This window comes from Phycodurus eques, chromosome 1 (genome assembly GCF_024500275.1).
Source record: "Phycodurus eques isolate BA_2022a chromosome 1, UOR_Pequ_1.1, whole genome shotgun sequence".
NCBI lineage: Eukaryota > Metazoa > Chordata > Actinopteri > Syngnathiformes > Syngnathidae > Phycodurus > Phycodurus eques.
This window is the reverse complement of record NC_084525.1, coordinates 14,183,135-14,199,354: the sequence shown is the minus strand read 5'-3', so window position 1 is coordinate 14,199,354 and position 16,220 is coordinate 14,183,135. Positions and strand designations below refer to the sequence as shown.

The 16,220-nt window shown below is 42.9% G+C and overlaps 2 protein-coding genes across 13 annotated transcripts in view; one reads left to right on the top strand and one right to left on the bottom strand.

The window, feature by feature from the left end:
• Window positions 1–218: 218 nt before the first annotated feature.
• On the top strand, window positions 219–1,802 carry LOC133403740 (rhodopsin). The gene has a single exon (XM_061678934.1). The coding sequence runs from the start codon at window positions 318–320 to the stop codon at window positions 1,380–1,382; it is 1,065 nt and encodes a 354-aa protein (XP_061534918.1). The 5' UTR covers window positions 219–317; the 3' UTR covers window positions 1,383–1,802.
• Window positions 1,803–3,124: 1,322 nt separating this feature from the next.
• LOC133403748 (membrane-associated guanylate kinase, WW and PDZ domain-containing protein 1-like) overlaps window positions 3,125–16,220 on the bottom strand; it is a 126,536-nt gene continuing 113,440 nt past the window's right edge. For 9 of the 12 annotated variants that reach the window (XM_061678944.1, XM_061678960.1, XM_061678952.1 and 6 more), the window contains 6 exons: window positions 14,938–15,141; window positions 14,189–14,276; window positions 14,042–14,096; window positions 9,219–9,362; window positions 8,996–9,134; window positions 3,125–6,521 (listed from right to left, as the gene is read on the bottom strand). In XM_061678944.1, coding sequence (XP_061534928.1) covers window positions 5,449–6,521; window positions 8,996–9,134; window positions 9,219–9,362; window positions 14,042–14,096; window positions 14,189–14,276; window positions 14,938–15,141 — 1,703 coding nt within the window. In that variant the 3' untranslated portion in view covers window positions 3,125–5,448. Of the gene's footprint in view, window positions 6,522–8,188; window positions 8,281–8,995; window positions 9,135–9,218; window positions 9,363–14,041; window positions 14,097–14,188; window positions 14,277–14,937; window positions 15,142–16,220 lie in introns of all 12 variants that reach the window. The other 3 variants (XM_061679023.1, XM_061679042.1, XM_061679033.1) reach the window with 2 other exon arrangements.

The window sequence follows — 16,220 nt, the reverse complement described above, 5'->3', positions numbered from 1 at the left end:
TATGTGTAAAATGTCTGTTATGTTTGTTTTTTAATTTAATTTAACAATTGTTAAACAGCTCTATGAGAGGAACGAATAATACTTTAATATATTGATGAGTGGTCAGTTCTGTTTGCAGTGACGGCTGGATTAGATATTAAACGTGGCCTAAATCACTTTGTGCTGACGGATTTGGAAAGTGATAATCCAAGAGGTGTCTTTTAAAAGGCTGCGCATCGCCACCCGGGTCCAATTGTAGCAAGGTCCATCTCCATCACGTTCCTGAACAGCCAGAAGAAACACCGCAGAAGGGCTGATCGCAACTGCCAACTGCAACCATGAACGGCACAGAGGGACCTTATTTTTATATTCCCATGGTTAACACCACCGGTGTCGTCCGGAGTCCTTATGATTACCCTCAGTACTACCTTGTCAACCCAGCAGCCTTCGCCGCTCTGGGTGCCTACATGTTCTTTCTCATCCTGCTTGGCTTCCCCATCAACTTCCTCACTCTTTACGTCACCATCCAACACAAGAAGCTGCGGACCCCACTAAACTACATCCTGCTGAATCTGGCGGTGGCTAACCTCTTCATGGTGTTCGGAGGATTCACCACAACCATGTACACCTCCATGCACGGCTACTTTGTCCTCGGACGTCTGGGCTGCAATCTGGAAGGATTCTTTGCTACCCTCGGTGGTGAAATCGCCCTCTGGTCCCTGGTGGTCCTGGCAATTGAGAGGTGGGTGGTCGTCTGCAAGCCCATCAGCAACTTCCGTTTCGGAGAGAACCACGCAATCATGGGTTTGGCCTTCACCTGGGTAATGGCTTGTGCTTGCGCTGTGCCTCCCCTTGTCGGCTGGTCCCGTTACATCCCCGAGGGCATGCAGTGCTCATGCGGAGTCGACTACTACACACGAGCTGAGGGTTTCAACAACGAGTCCTTTGTGGTCTACATGTTCGTCTGCCACTTCCTCACTCCGCTGACCATCGTGTTCTTCTGCTATGGCCGTCTGCTCTGCGCTGTCAAGGAGGCCGCCGCCGCTCAGCAGGAGTCTGAGACCACCCAGAGGGCTGAAAGGGAAGTCACCCGCATGGTTGTGCTCATGGTCATCGCTTTCCTGGTGTGTTGGTTGCCCTATGCGAGCGTAGCCTGGTGGATCTTCACACACCAGGGTGCTGAGTTTGGACCAGTCTTCATGACCTTCCCAGCATTTTTTGCCAAGAGCTCCGCCATCTACAACCCGATGATCTACATCTGCATGAACAAGCAGTTTCGCCACTGCATGATCACCACCCTGTGCTGCGGGAAGAATCCCTTTGAAGAAGAAGAGGGCGCTTCCACTACAGCCTCCAAAACCGAGGCCTCCTCTGTTTCCTCCAGCTCCGTCTCCCCTGCGTAAAGGGCCGTCAAACCCATGCAACACGATCTACTATCCAAGAAGAAGACACGACTGAAGGCTAATGTCTACTTAAACAACTTCCTTTTTGTATTTGTACAAACATGTTGGTTCAACCTAAAGACAGTTGCAGGAAAGATCAGCCCATTACAGAGTTGTTCCTGTATGTACAGAACATCCAACACTACTATCTATGATATTGTTTCCCTTAGAGTGAGGGAAAACTGTAATTCTTTAACAGTTGGATCCTATATGATACTGGCTTATCTTTGAATGTAGATGCATGTAATCAAGGCAACGTAAAATAAAACGCACTTTGCAAATGACTCACCATGTTTATGTTTTACTTATAATTGGAATTGATAAGCATAAATGATGATGTAGTAAATTGTTCAAATGAATAAATGTGAATGCTATATTCCACATGCATTTATGTCTTGAGTCAATTTCGAGGGCACTCACTGCTTATGAATTAAAGGCATATAATTTTCATTTGTAGTTGCAGCTTAACACACTCATAGGTCACCTTGGATTTAGAACTTGTTCTGGGTGGGGGATTATGGTATTATTAATTGTTATTCATAATACAGTACATGACTCAACACTGCTTATCACATGACAAGTATTGATGTCATTCACTGAAGGTACACAAGGACTTTCAAGGTAAAATGGGCCTATGAATAATAGAAAGTCCTCCTTGGACAAAATACAAATAATATACAAATCTAACCAGTAATGATGACAATGATAATGCTTATTTGTATTACTTACTACATACTAGCAGGTAGCAATGTGATTCAGATTCAAGCTCTAGGTTGAACATTATGCTATGCTGGAACATTATGACCTTCAGGTGTTGCCATGGCAACCATCATTGAAACGAATCTGTCTTGGAATACAGATGTGCTCCATGAGCTTTTCCCCCCACCTTTTTTCTTTAATTCGACATACAGAAAATACAGTACCTACCCACCTTAAAGACGAAAGAAATATTTTTTTGTGGACAACATTAATGCTCATAAAAGAAGTCAATATTAAATAATAGTTTTGCATAAACATCAGTGATCAAGTCCAAACGAAACTGAGGCAAGAGCACAGCCATCTGGTTGGAGTGCCGGTAATTATTTTACAAATGGGTCAAATGGGTGAACTGTATGGCACGAATTACAAATAAGACACAAGCATGATTCATGTTGTTTGGCACCATGTCTGAAGCACTACAGAAAACAAGGATATGGCTTAATGGTTGAGATGATCAAATAAATGAATTTAAAGTTGTACAAAAAGGGCGGCTGACAGCCCGCGTCTCAAATTTCCACAGTGATTTCGTAAGTGGATGAAAGATTTTATTTGCTGGTAATTGTGAACTCCTTTCAGTAAGTGTCAATCATCCGGGAAAAAGTAGGTCTGTGCGTATTCAGACATACTGTCGTGTGACCACAGTGATTAGACTGACAAAACAAACAGCTGCATAGAGACATTAAGGAAAATGGCAGAAAGTATGAAAAGATTTCGCTTTGAATTTGTATGGAAAACTTTATTTTGATAATAAAAATAGCATTCACATACTTCTTTTAATAGCTACATATACAGTGTAATCCATCTCAAGGAAAGAAGCTGGATAAGTCCACATGTACTTGTACTTAGACTAATGTTATATATAGCTTCATGGATCAAATAAAGCTATGAACAATGTAATATTTATATATGCATAGTTTTATAAAAAAAAAAAAAAAAAAAAAAAAAGAAAAGAAAAGAAATGGCCCATATACATGTACTGCTCTTATCAACACATACACAGTCCGGAGCACATTGCAAGAAATAATGCTTAAAGAACACAGACTGCATACAAGTGCTTTATAATACAAAGGCAGGCTAACCATCGAGTGATTCAAACGGACAAACATCTTCTGATCACACAATGTCTTTCATTCGAAAAGGTCTTTACATACTGTACCTGATCCAGAGAAAATCAACATAGTTCCCATAAATCATGAGGTCCATTCAGAGATAAAAACACAACACCACATTCCTCACTGCTGAGGTTGATCATAAATTTCTCTTTTGTACATGAAAAAGGCAACATTTTTATTCCTCCACAGGTTCCTAATAATCATATAGGAAAAATCTTTACAGGAGATGGCCAAGAGGTGAACATCAAAAATGTATTATTTTTTTTCTCTCATTTTGTAGTACCATGGTGGACAACAGTGGTCATGTATTGAAGAATATAGACATGCTTTAGCCGAAAAATATATTCACATATAATCGAGCTTTGCTAACATGTAACCAAGTTCAACTCAAGATGACAACATGAGAGGCTGCCTTGTCTTGTCAAAAGTTAGTGAATCAACCGCCCACGCTGCATTCTAATCTTCTGCAAGGTTGCTGTTGGAAAGGTGGTAAAAACCATTGCGAGATCGGCAGATGCGACACCAGCTGACAACAGGCCCCTTGAAGGTCACGCATGGCCAAGAGTAGATATGTCTAATGTTGGCCACGTATTTTCAGTGTTCTCGAGGTTTTCTCCAAGTTGCCTCACAAGTGGGGTGAACAAACCAAGAGCTCTCCATTCTCAAGATTAAATTTGGATTCATTTTTGCTGACTTGCCTTTTGAGACAGAGTGAATTTGAATTTAATCTCATCTTTGTCTCAAAGATAAACCTGTGTTACATGCAAGCACGCCTATCAGTACAACAGTAGTGTTGTGAAACAAAAACAAACGCACACAAAACATGTTAAAAATCAGCAGTTAGATTCCAGTGGGGTGACAACGTGGCTCAGCATGGCAGATTTGTCATCTCGTGTACTAGGAGTCTTATCACAAGAAACGTGTAGACTCCCACACACAAAGTGTAAATGCAAAAGCAACTAATGTATTCTCCTTTGAAAGGGGGTTGTGATTATATTTAGGAATTTTATTGAAATAATAACGGTTGCTTTGAAGTATTGGCAAATTATATGTAGTGTCTGACATGTTTGTGGGTGTTTTGGGGACTCGCATTACAGCTCGTGCTGGCCAACTCATGTTGCTAGAACATTTAGTTTGCAACTAAAAACAGGTTCTGTTTTTCTTCTAATGATTTATTTTTTGTTAGAATACGTTGCAGATTCGCTGAACGTCACTAATGAAGCATGTCAGCCGCTTGTGTGAGGAGTTAGGTAGGAGGTGGTGGCCAAGGGCAGCACCGACATGTACTGTGCGGTCAAAGTGCCTAATGTCTATTGGTTAATACTAACAATACGATCTTAGTGGAAAAAGTGGTAAAGCTCAACTTTAATTCATGCATGCATCTTTGTTCCTCTTTAATCCATTCATTCATATTTGCTTGTGGCTGAGATATAATTTGTGGAAGCTTCAAACTTTATATATCATAAACTCATTGTTTATGATATATCGCCATATGCCTCCTCCCCTCCCCATATCACTAGTCTGATTTCTTAGTTTGGGAACTAGGGTGTTTTTAGAAGGGGCACATTTTAAAAAAAGTAACAATTCAATAAGCATGCTGTTCCAACATACACTACAGTACATCTTTAGGAATTAACCAAACTCACTCGAGATATGAGCCAAATTAAATAAAAACAGCCATCAGACGCATGAAAGAAATAAATTATTTATAAAATCAGCACTCTATTTTAGCTCCAGTTCTACGATTTTGAACATTGCCCAATGTGATTTTCACAGTTCTTGTAAGCCATTGGTGAATTGTGCTATCATTTGTTCACTAAAGTAAAAGAGGTTGGAAAAAAGCACAACTGGAAGCATGTCTCATACTGTATGTGGGAGGAAACAAAACATTTAGATTCAGCAATGCAGACAAAACGCAAAATCATCGATTTCATACGCAGGCACAAAATACTTCTAATACAGTACAACAACCTGTTATGAGCAACATAACAATGACAAAACAACCAGTGTGAGCTGATGGGATTGTACTCCTGCTGTTTTAGGAATCTCTGGATGGGACCACAAGAAGTTAAGTCAATCAATAAACCATTAGGGTCTTCATTCGTCCAATTCCAGTGTATGGTAAACATACTGTATAGGGGAGAGTCTACTCCGCTCTAGATGCTGAGGTCTTTGGGGCTTTCTTTATACAGCTTTCTCTTGGGCTCAGGGAGCTGGTTTGGGCTTTGGCAAACTGTGTTATTGTTGTGGCCTGTGTTTTTGTATACAGCATTGTTCTTCATCATGCTATAGTAGTCTTTTAGTCTGGGTGCTGCTGCATAGTTCTCCTCATCTCGGCTGTAGTTGCTGTCAGGGGAAGAGTCCCGCTCCACTCTGTTCCGTCTCTCTGGTGTCCCGTTCAGCCGATATTGCTCTGAGGAAGAGTCTCGCAACAGGTTGGCGTTCTTGGTGGCTCTATCGTACGTGCCGCTCCTGGAAAGAGACAAAGAATCTCCACCGTTGTTGCTGGAGTGCTCAGGCGTGGCGGCTTCCCTGACTCGCCCGCTTATCTGCGGGTCTTTGAGGATCCTTCGCTCATGGAACTTGCGCTCAGGGGTGATGGAGAGGAACCCTCCGTCGTCATACTCCCTCTCAGGCGTACGATCCCGTTGCGTTCGCTCCACCCTGCGATCCATCGACTTGGCCCTTCTGCGGTCCGGGGAGGAGGTGCGCTTTCGTGTTGGCGAGTGATCGAGGGAGCCGCGGCGCTGTATGTGAAACCTCCCGTCCAAAGTAGAGCTGCTGCTTGAGAGTCCTTGGCCCCTGAGTTTCTGTGCTGCTGCAGCCTTCTTCCCCGAGTTGTCCTTCCTCAGAGTCTTTAGGAGCTTGGCTATGCCACTTTCAGACTCAGACTTTTTGACTTTGCGCCCTCGTATTTTCTTGTTGCCACTGCTACCGTTGCTGTTGTTTGGAGACGGTTGTCTGGGGTTACGATGACTGTGATTGTTATTCCAGGTGTGGTGAAGGTGAGGGTTATATTTTTGGCCTTGGTAGTCCATCTGATCTGACCCAACCCTGTGCCTGTTCCTGTCTCGGCCATGCCCAGCCTCCTCTTGGCGTGATGGTGTGTGACGGTCTGGTGGATAACTGGACTCCGATGAGGTGTGATATCGGCTGTTTGGTGGCAGCGTTCTCACTTCCGAAGTGTTTTGTGCCCCGAGTGTGGGAGGGTACCCGTCATTGCTGCCGTCTGAAGGAGAGGACAAACAAAGATGGTTAAAAAGAGTGACAGACCTCCTATGTGCATGTTACTGTAACTTTTGGTGACATGACAGAGCGACTGGGCGGGGAAAGCAATTCATGCACACATGCTCCATTGGATGTAGCATTTATTTACAGGTTTGGTTCACACTGGTCCACAAAAATATTTATCACAAATATACATGGAGGTTGCACTGAAGTGACACATCGCTTCAATACATTTTGCCTCTGGGACTGCAGGTGAAACACAAGGTGATTTCAGCAACAAGAGCAGGTGAACACAGGCAAGTGTGGGGCGGGGTTATCAATGAAACCGCAGGCACCTGAGAAAGCATTAAAAACAATATGGTGATGTATCATTGGGACCAACAAACTCCAAGAAAAAAATAATAAAAGTGGTTTAGAAAGACTAACCAGGTTTCTATGGCGGCAGCATGTGATGAGTGGTGGCTTTAAGTTAGTCCTGGTCCTTTCCACAAATGCATGTGTGTGTGTATAAATCTCTCTCTCTCTCTCTCTCTCTCTCTCTCTCTATGTATATATATATCTTTCTCTCTCTCTCTCTGTACACAACACCAATTCCAATGAAGTTGGGACGTTGTGTTAAACAAATAAAAACAGAATACAATGATTTGCAAATCATGTTCAACCTATATTTAATTGAATACACTACAAAGACAATATAGTAAATGTTTGTTTTTTTAGCAAATAATCATTAACTTGGAATTTTATGGTAACACGTGCAGAATGTGGTTTGGCATTGTCTTGCTGAAATAAGCAGGGGCGTCCATGAAAAAGATGTTGCTTGGATGGCAGCATATGTTTCTCCAAAACTTGTATGTACCTTTCAGCATTAATGGTGCCTTCACAGATGTGCAAGTTACCCATGCCATTGCCACTAACACAGCCCCATACCATCACATATGCTGGCTTTTGAACTTTGCGTCCATAACAGTCCGGATGGTTCTTTTCCTCTTTGGCCCGGAGGACATGACGTCCACAATTTGTTCACGCACTTGTTCACAAAGAGGTGAACCTCGCCCCATCTTTGCTTGTTAATGACAGAGCAATTCAGGGAAGCACCTTTTATACCCAATCATGGCACCCACTTGTTCCCAATTAGCCTGTTCACCTGTGGGATGTTCCAAACAGATGTTTGATGAGCATTCCTCAACTTTTTTGCCACCTGTCCCAGCTTTTTTGGAACGTGTTGCAGCCATAAAATTCTAAGTTAATTATTATTTGCTAAAAAACAATAAAGTTCATCAGTTTGAACATTAAATATATTGTCTTTGTAGTGGGTTCAATTAAATATAGGTTGAACATGATTTGCAAATCATTGTATTCTGTTTTTATTTATGTTTAACACAACATCCCAACTTCATTGGAATTGGGGTTGTATGTATATATGTACATATAGTATCTCTCTCTCTCTCTCTCTCTCTCTCTCTATTTCTCTATAATATAAATTAGACATGGAATGTTTGGTTCAGACATGACAAGACAGAAAGCTTGTTCACCTTTCAACAATTCAATGTACATACACACAAAGAAGGATGCAGGTTGGGATGAGCTGAAGTAGGGGTGGGAAGAAATAAAAAAAGAAAGATGACAGGGTGGCGGCAAGTGTATCATGACCGACTTCTGGCTACAAACCGTGGTCTGATTTTGGCCCATTAGGTAGAAACAGGGCTCTCCCATCTTGTCATTCCTCATTGTACCAACAGCGAGATGAGGAGCCATCATCGCTGGAGAGAGGAGGAAGAGCCCAGCAACAAGGGATAGGTCAGAGAGCAAGAGAGAGAAAGCAAGAGGAGAGGAGAAAACAAATAAAACAGACGAGACAGTTTATCCGAAGAAGCAGTATACCGCAAAAGACAATATTGTACTTTATATTGTATCAAAGCAGAGGATAAATACATCCCAAAAATAAACCAGAGAAATATGACAGAAAGAATGACAGGAACAATCCATCAAAGGAAGCTACAGCTTTTGAACAGGAATATTATAGCTATAAAACACTGATGCTACAGACGATAAAGGGTATAAATTACTCAACACATTTCTATGTCCAATGTTTCTTCATTGAGGCAAATTTGTCAACAGATGAGTTAAACAACGATTTGAGCATCAGTGGATCAAAATATGTTTTCTCTAACCATTTATAGTCACACAAAAATAAGGAGAAACCAGTGAATTGTCTCTAAATGCCAGACTAGGAACATGTGCCCTCAGCTTCCCATCATGGACCTTTTATTCCAGAAGTTTTATATTTTACATACAATCCATACAATAGAGAGATCAGGTGAAAATTGTGACCTGGGATCCAAGTTCTCTCTCTGCCATTTCATGTAGGATATTGTTCACAGTTAATAGCTAGAATTTTATGGTAGCAGCAATGAGCTTTATATTGGAGCACAAAAACTTGAGAAAGGATTTAGAGTTGAGAAAATGTAAACCTACCATACTCTGGTACAGATCCATCCCCACGTTTCAGGACAAGCCGTGCCCACCGCCCTCCGTTTTTGATCAGTTCAATCGCACGTGAATGCTTCATGTTCTTTGTGCTCTCGCCATTAATCTCCAAGATTTCGTCTCCCACCTAGAACGGAGGAATATTCTCACTGTGAGCAATTACATGTGAATGGAAAAGTAATGATAAGCTCACTTTTAGGATGTTTCATACCCTCATCTTGCCATTCCTGACAGCAGCTCCGTCCTCTGCTAGTCTCAACACATAAAGGTCCATGTTGTACTCCCGCCCTCCTCTCAGGCTAAAACCAAAACCTTTGCTGTCACGTTCAAGGTCCACTGAGTAGAACTCATTGTCCTGTAAGCAACAAAGAGAGTGGAGTGTAAAAGCCACAGTACACTGCAATATCCAGGAATAATAGACCATCATCCAAATGCAGCCCTATGGGGGACACAAGCCATTGCAAACTGTAGGCCGGTACCAAGCCCGGATAAATGCAGAGGGTTGCGTCAGGAAGGGCATCCGGCTTAAAACTTTGCCAAACAAATATGAGCGTTCATCCAAAGAATTCCATACCGGATCGGTCGTGGCCGGGTTAACAACGTCCGCCACCGGCGCCATCCATCCGCAGGGCGCCGGTGGAAATTCAGCTACTGTGGGTCAAAGTTGAAGAAGAAGTGGAAAGCGGGTTCTTCGGTAGAAAGAGAAGATGAAAGCACAGAGCCTAGAACTGAATGTGGGGACTTTGAATGTTGGGACTATGACAGGAAAATCTCGGGAGTTGGTTGACATGATGATTAGGAGAAAGGTTGATATATTGTGTGTCCGGGAGACCAGGTGTAAAGCCAGTAAGGCTAGATTAGTAAGGCAGGGTTTAAATTATTTTACCGTGGTGTAGCTGGGAAGAGAAATGGAGTCGGGGTTATTTTAAAACAAGAGTTGGCTAAGAATGTCTTGGATCTGAAAAGAGTATCAGATCGAGTGATGAGGTTGAAACTTGAAATTGAGGGTGTTATGTGTAAAGTGATTAGCGGCTATGCCCCACAGGTAGGATGTGACCGAGAGGTGAAAGAGAAATTCTGGAAGGAGCTAGACGAAGTAGTTCTGAGCATCCCGGACAGAGAGAGAGTCGTGATTGGTGCAGATTGTTATGGACATGTTGGTGAAGGAAATAGGGGTGATGAAGAAGTGATGGGTAAGTACGGCATCCAGGAAAGTAACTTAGAGGGACAGATGGTGGTAGACTTTGCAAAAAGGATGCAAATGGCTGTAGTGAACACTTTTTCCAGAAGAGGCAGGAACATAGGGTGACCTACAAGAGTGGAGGTAGAAGCACGCAGGTGGATTACATCTTGTGCAGACGATGTAATCTGAAGGAGGTTACCGACTGTAAGGTAGTGGTAGGGGAGAGTGTTGCTAGACAGCATGGGATGGTGGTGTTTAAGATGACTCTGGTGTGGGGAGGAAGATTAGGAAGACAAAGGCAGCGCAGATAACCATGTGGTGGAAGCTGAGACAGGACGAGTTTTGTGCAGCTTTTTGGGAAGAGGTGAGACAGGCTCTCGGTGGACAGGAGGAGCTTCCAGAAGACTGGACCACTGCAGCCAAGGTGATCAGAGAGGCAGGCAGGAGAGTACTTGGTGTATCTTCTGACAGGAAAGGAGAGAAGGAGACTTGGTGGTGGAACCTCACAGTACAGGAAATCATACAAGGAAAAAGGTTAACTAAGAAGAAGTGGGACACTGAGAGGGCCGAGGAGAGGCGAAAGGAATACATTGAGATGGGACATAGGGCAAAGGTAGAGGTGGCAAAGGCCAAACAAGAGGCATATGATGACATGTATGCCAGGTTGGACACTAAAGAAGGAGCAAAGGATCTATACAGGTTGGCCAGACAGAGGGATCGAGATGGGAAGGATGTGCAGCAGGTTAGAGTGATTAAGGATAGAGATGGAGTGGCAAGTGTTGTGTACCAGGATGCAGCAATGATTAGTAAGGGGGGAGTTAGAAAGGCACAAAAGAGGATGAAAAATTAGATGGCAGTTGTTCCTGATGACATACCTGTGGAGGTATGGAAGCATCTAGGAGAAGTGGCTGTGGAGTTTTTGACCAGCTTGTTCAATAGAATTCTAGCGCGTAAGAAGATGCCTGAGGAATGGAGGAAAAGTGTGCTGGTGCCCATTTTTAAGAACAAGGGTGATTGCAGAGCTGTGGGAACTATAGAGGAATAAAGTTGATGAGTATTTGAAGTGAGTATTTGCGAGCAACAGTATGGTTTCATTCCGAGAAAGACTACCACAGATGCATTATTTGCCTTGAGGATCTTGATGGAAAAGTACAGAGAAGGTTAGAAGGAGCTACATTGTGTCTTTGTGGATCTAGAGAAAGCCTATGACAGAGTACCCACAGAGGAACTATGGTACTGCATGCAGAAGTCTGGAGTGGTGTGTATTATTCTAAGTATGTTAGAATAATACAGTACATGTACGAGGGCAGCAGAACAGTGGTGAGGTCTGCTTTTGGTGTGACAGAGGAATTTAAGGTGGAGGTGGGACTGCATCAGGGATCAACCCTGAGCCCCTTCCTGTTTGCAGTGGTGATGGATAGGCTGACAGATGAGGTTAGACTGGATCCCCGTGGATCATGATGTTTGCAAATGACATTGTGATCTGCAGTGAAAGCTGGGAGCAGGTGGAGGAACAGTTAGAATGATGGAGGCATGCACTGGAAAGCAGAAGAATGAAGATTAGCCGAAGTAAGACAGACTATATGTTCATGAATGAGAGGGGTGGTGGGGGAAGAGTGAGGCTACAGGGAGAAGAGATAGCAAGGATGGAGGACTTGAAATACTTGGGGTCAACTGTCCAGAGCAATGGTGAGTGTGGTCAGGAAGTGAAGAAACGGGTCCAAGCAGGTTGGAACGGGTGGAGGAAGGTGTCAGGTGTGTTATGTGACAGAAGAGTCTCTGCTAGGATGAAGGGCACAGTTTATAAAACAGTGGTGAGGCCAGCCATGATGTATGGATTAGAGACAGTGGCACTGATGAGACAACAGGAAGCAGAGCTGGAGGTGGCGGAAATGAAGATGTTGAGGTTCGCTCTCGGAGTGACCAGGTTGGATAAAATTATAAATGAGCTCATCAGAGGGACAGCAAAGGTTCGATGTTTTGGAGACAAAGTTAGAGAGAGCAGACTTCGATGGTTTAGACACGTCCAGAAGAGAAATAGTGAGCATATTGGTAGAAGGATGATGAGGATGGAGCTCCCAGGCAGGAGAGCTAGAGGAAGACCAAAGAGAAGGTTGATGGATGTCGTGAGGGAAGACATGAGGGCAGTTGGTGTTCGAGAGGAGGATGCAGGAGATAGGCTTACATGGAAAAGGATGACGCGTTGTGGCGACCCCTAAAGGGACAAGCCGAAAGGAAAAGAAGAAGAAGATACGACTGAAGTCGCCAAATGTCAGTGGCAGTGCCAGTGAACGTATGAATGTATGAATATAATCATGATAATCATATGAGCAGGGTGAAGCTCATTCGGCTATGTTTACGGTATATTCCCAGCAGTCGAGGCATCCCTGTTTCAGGACATCGTGGACAAAACGGGATGGTCGAGAGACAATGCGGGGAGACGGGATCGGGCAAACATGACAGGCTGCGATTACTGTAGATGCCCGGGGTGATTTTTAAACTGTCCAAAAATTTGCCCTGGCAGTTTTAGTGCGGATGAGAATCCTAGTCAGCCATAAAAAAAGTGTGAAAATCTGACAGTCGGGCGTATAAAAACTTGAAGGTGGTCCGTAGTCCGAGTGTTAAGCGTATTTTTCCACGGCATCTCACACTTGCTGCCTACAACTCTTCTCAAGCTAAGCCATGTGTTATTTTTATTTTTTTTACCTACAATGCCCACCATGGCATACCAGTTAAGGCTTAATGTTGAATGTGTTATAGAACAAGACAGTGTGAGCGAGAGCGAGAGAGAGAGAAAGAGAGAGAGACCGCGAGAGAGAGACAGAGAGAAAGAGAGAGAGAAAGAGAGAGAGAGCAAGAGAGAGAGAGTTGTGTATGTGTATAACGGGGTCTTTTTATGTTTTCGTACAAGAAATTGATTAATTTATTAGTTGTCGACAGAAAACTAATATTATCAAACATTAATTGAGAGAATGTGCACAAAAGGGCACAACTGTCTCACGGTCCTGAACACTTGAGGGGTCCCTGACGGTGACCTCCACCATACACCACACCCCCCGGGCCACCCTGACAAATAAGTTCAGGAAGGGAAACTCAGTCAGTAAACAACTTCTTGAAGGGGGTCCTCTTTGAAGGTGCTGAATATAATCTGGTGCTACACCACTTGCCGGCCACCGTTGATGTCAGTGCCCCTCCCACTCAGCCATAGCTACGGTTGACAACTACTGGCCAAACACCATACTTAAGCCAGCCGAAAAGCAAAGGCAACAATTTAATAAAACATGTCTTACCTTTAAATTTGCTTTTAAATAATAAAAAAAAGGTTATTCCACTCTTTGAATCCCGTCATTGTGAACGTCTGCAGAGTGCAGACTGACGCGAGAACATGAAATGATGTCGTTAGACACGGCTAATGCCATGGGGGGCGGGAGAGGTTAACACTAACTCGCAATCAGTATCTTTAACGTTATTGGTTGTGGGCGCTGAAATTCGACGTCCTACCTTGACAATAACTTTCTTATTGTATATAACCCTGCCCTGCGTGGCACAATTTAATGAGATTTAATGTTAACGTCTGAGCACATCGACTTGAGCGCCGGCGATAAACAAACGATCAATTTGACTCATCATGAACAGTGTATTATTTATCCTATTCATCTAAAAAATATATATATACATAATTTATCATATTGTTATTATAGTATTTCATTTTCATGAAAAAAAAATAAATTTTTCTTATTTAATGTGACTCAGCTGACCGGTAAGCCAGCATCATTATTGAGCAGCTTTGATTGATTTTTTTGCCGTGATAAGATCATATTTGATAATTAAATTGAAGTATGTATTCTCACCTGTGATGTTTGTGTTGGTGGAGGAGGAGGAACTCCTTTCGACTTGGAATTATTCCTTCAAAAACATGAGAACACAGTACTCAGTATAGAAAAAAAAAAATTGTTTAAATACATATTTTTGGGGTTAAATATTACATGTGCACCTACCGAGACTCTTTGGACTGTTGAGGAGCGTGCGTGGTGGTGATAGTAGCGATCTTCTCAGCATTGGTCAACAGAGAAGCATTGGAAGACTCTGGGGAGAAAAACAAATGCAACGTAATGAAGAGATATGAAACTATCTAAAATGTATATGAATATATCTGTAAATGGCTTCAGAAAAGCGCCCTGCTCAATGCAACCCTAAATGTGCTTGTAGTACAATTACTGATATTCTTTCCTTGTTTAAGATATAAAGAAGAAATGAACAATTTCTCTTTCTAATCCTTGCAAACTGGCATAGAAATATCAAAATACATTGCAAGCACTCATCTGAGAGACAGACAAGAAAAGGAATAATACAGATACAGCTGAGGGACTTGACCTTATTCAGAGTCAATGACTCATACGGCCTGATTTACTGAGAACCCAAAAAGTGTGCGTGAATTGCTTATATAGTACTCCTCCCTCACCACGCAAAATGAACAGTGTGGCAATCTAGCACATTTGGCAGACGCAATCCTGGTTGCGCCTGGTTAGTAGTAGATCAACTGCAACATCTGTTTGCGCCCGTTTTTGCACGCAAAGACCTTTAGTAATTCAGGCCCATAGCAAGTCATCAGGGTTCACACCAGGATGAAAAGTGCTCCTGCCAGTTTAGAGGAGCAGGATTGCCCTTTCCAACCTGCCATCCATGAATAAGTCATGTGCTGATGCATTTGGAGACACCCACGTAAGGCTCTGAGCCAAAATCTTACCATCACCGGGGATGATCCTGAGCGAGACCGTGTTTCCAGCTTCCTTGATCAGGTTGACGATGTCCGAGTGTGACTTGTTGGTGATGGAGCAGCTATTGACGGCCAATATTCGATCGCCAACTTTCAGCTTGCTGCAGCGATCTGCCGGGCTGCCCTCGATGATGCGCCCTATTTTGTGGGGCATGGCCACACAGGCATTTCCAGCTTTTGTGTTGAAATGTTTGTTTGTTTGTGAATTGGTTATATTGATTGAGGGAAAGGAAGGGAAAAAAGGAGACAGGAAAGATTTATTAATCATCCCTAATCATCTTACCCCAATTTACCTCCAGAAAGCAATCAGGTCAACATATTGAAATTACTTTACGTGCAAATGAATACAAAAGCAACATTTGTGAGTGACAGTGAAGCCTTTTGTTTGATGCTCAAATCAATACACTGTCAAGCAAATGGGACTAGTCCAACCCATCAGAGGGTTTACATTGATACTCTCGTCATAGCAACATGAAGGCCACAGACCCTCCTCTCTATCCAAAGATCAATGACGACACCAGCTTTATTGCAGTGTACCAAGGCCAAAATAATTTGTCTTTGGGCTACTGAGTGGCTCCCAAAAATGTAAGCATTGCTTTATAGATCTCACAGGCGACATATGCAGCCAAATCTTAGAAATTACACCACCGAGAGTCTTAAGGTCAGAGGAAGGAAAAGAAAAATTCTCTTGAGCTGAGTGACAGCGATCAACATGGTACCGAAACTGCAAATAGACCTTGGGGATATTCAGTTATCCCAACTCTCTCACTGTATCTCGCTCCTTGATTACATCCCTGCTTCTCACAATCCTCCATCCAGCTAGCATTCCTTTTTACGACATCTACTCTATATTTATTACATCCCTGTACTCTGTAACTCCGCTTCTGTCTTGTTTGAAAAATACATTTGTATACTGTCACTCTGTCCAGATAAGATAGGAGGCCTTATGGGAGGTGACAGGTACGTAGGATTTAATACCCTATTTGCTAAGCACAACACCGAACCCAGGTCACAAGGCGAGTGGGGGTAAAGATGTCCAAGTGAAGGATGAGCCCTGGTGGGACTGGACTGTAACGGTTGCATGATATATGGGTGACTGAATCACCTAAAACTTCACTGTTATTCCCAGAGCTGAAAAACCCGTCATAAAATATGTATTTTTTTATGTTTATAAAAATATAAATTTTTACATCTCAACTTGGGTCCCACACGGTTAAAATCTATCGCCAATGTGTAAAGCAGGATGCAAAGCA

What these genes read in the sequence shown, in the direction of transcription:
- LOC133403740 (XM_061678934.1), top strand. Translation starts at nt 318, where the DNA reads ATGAACGGCACAGAGGGACCTTATTTTTATATTCCCATGGTTAACACC.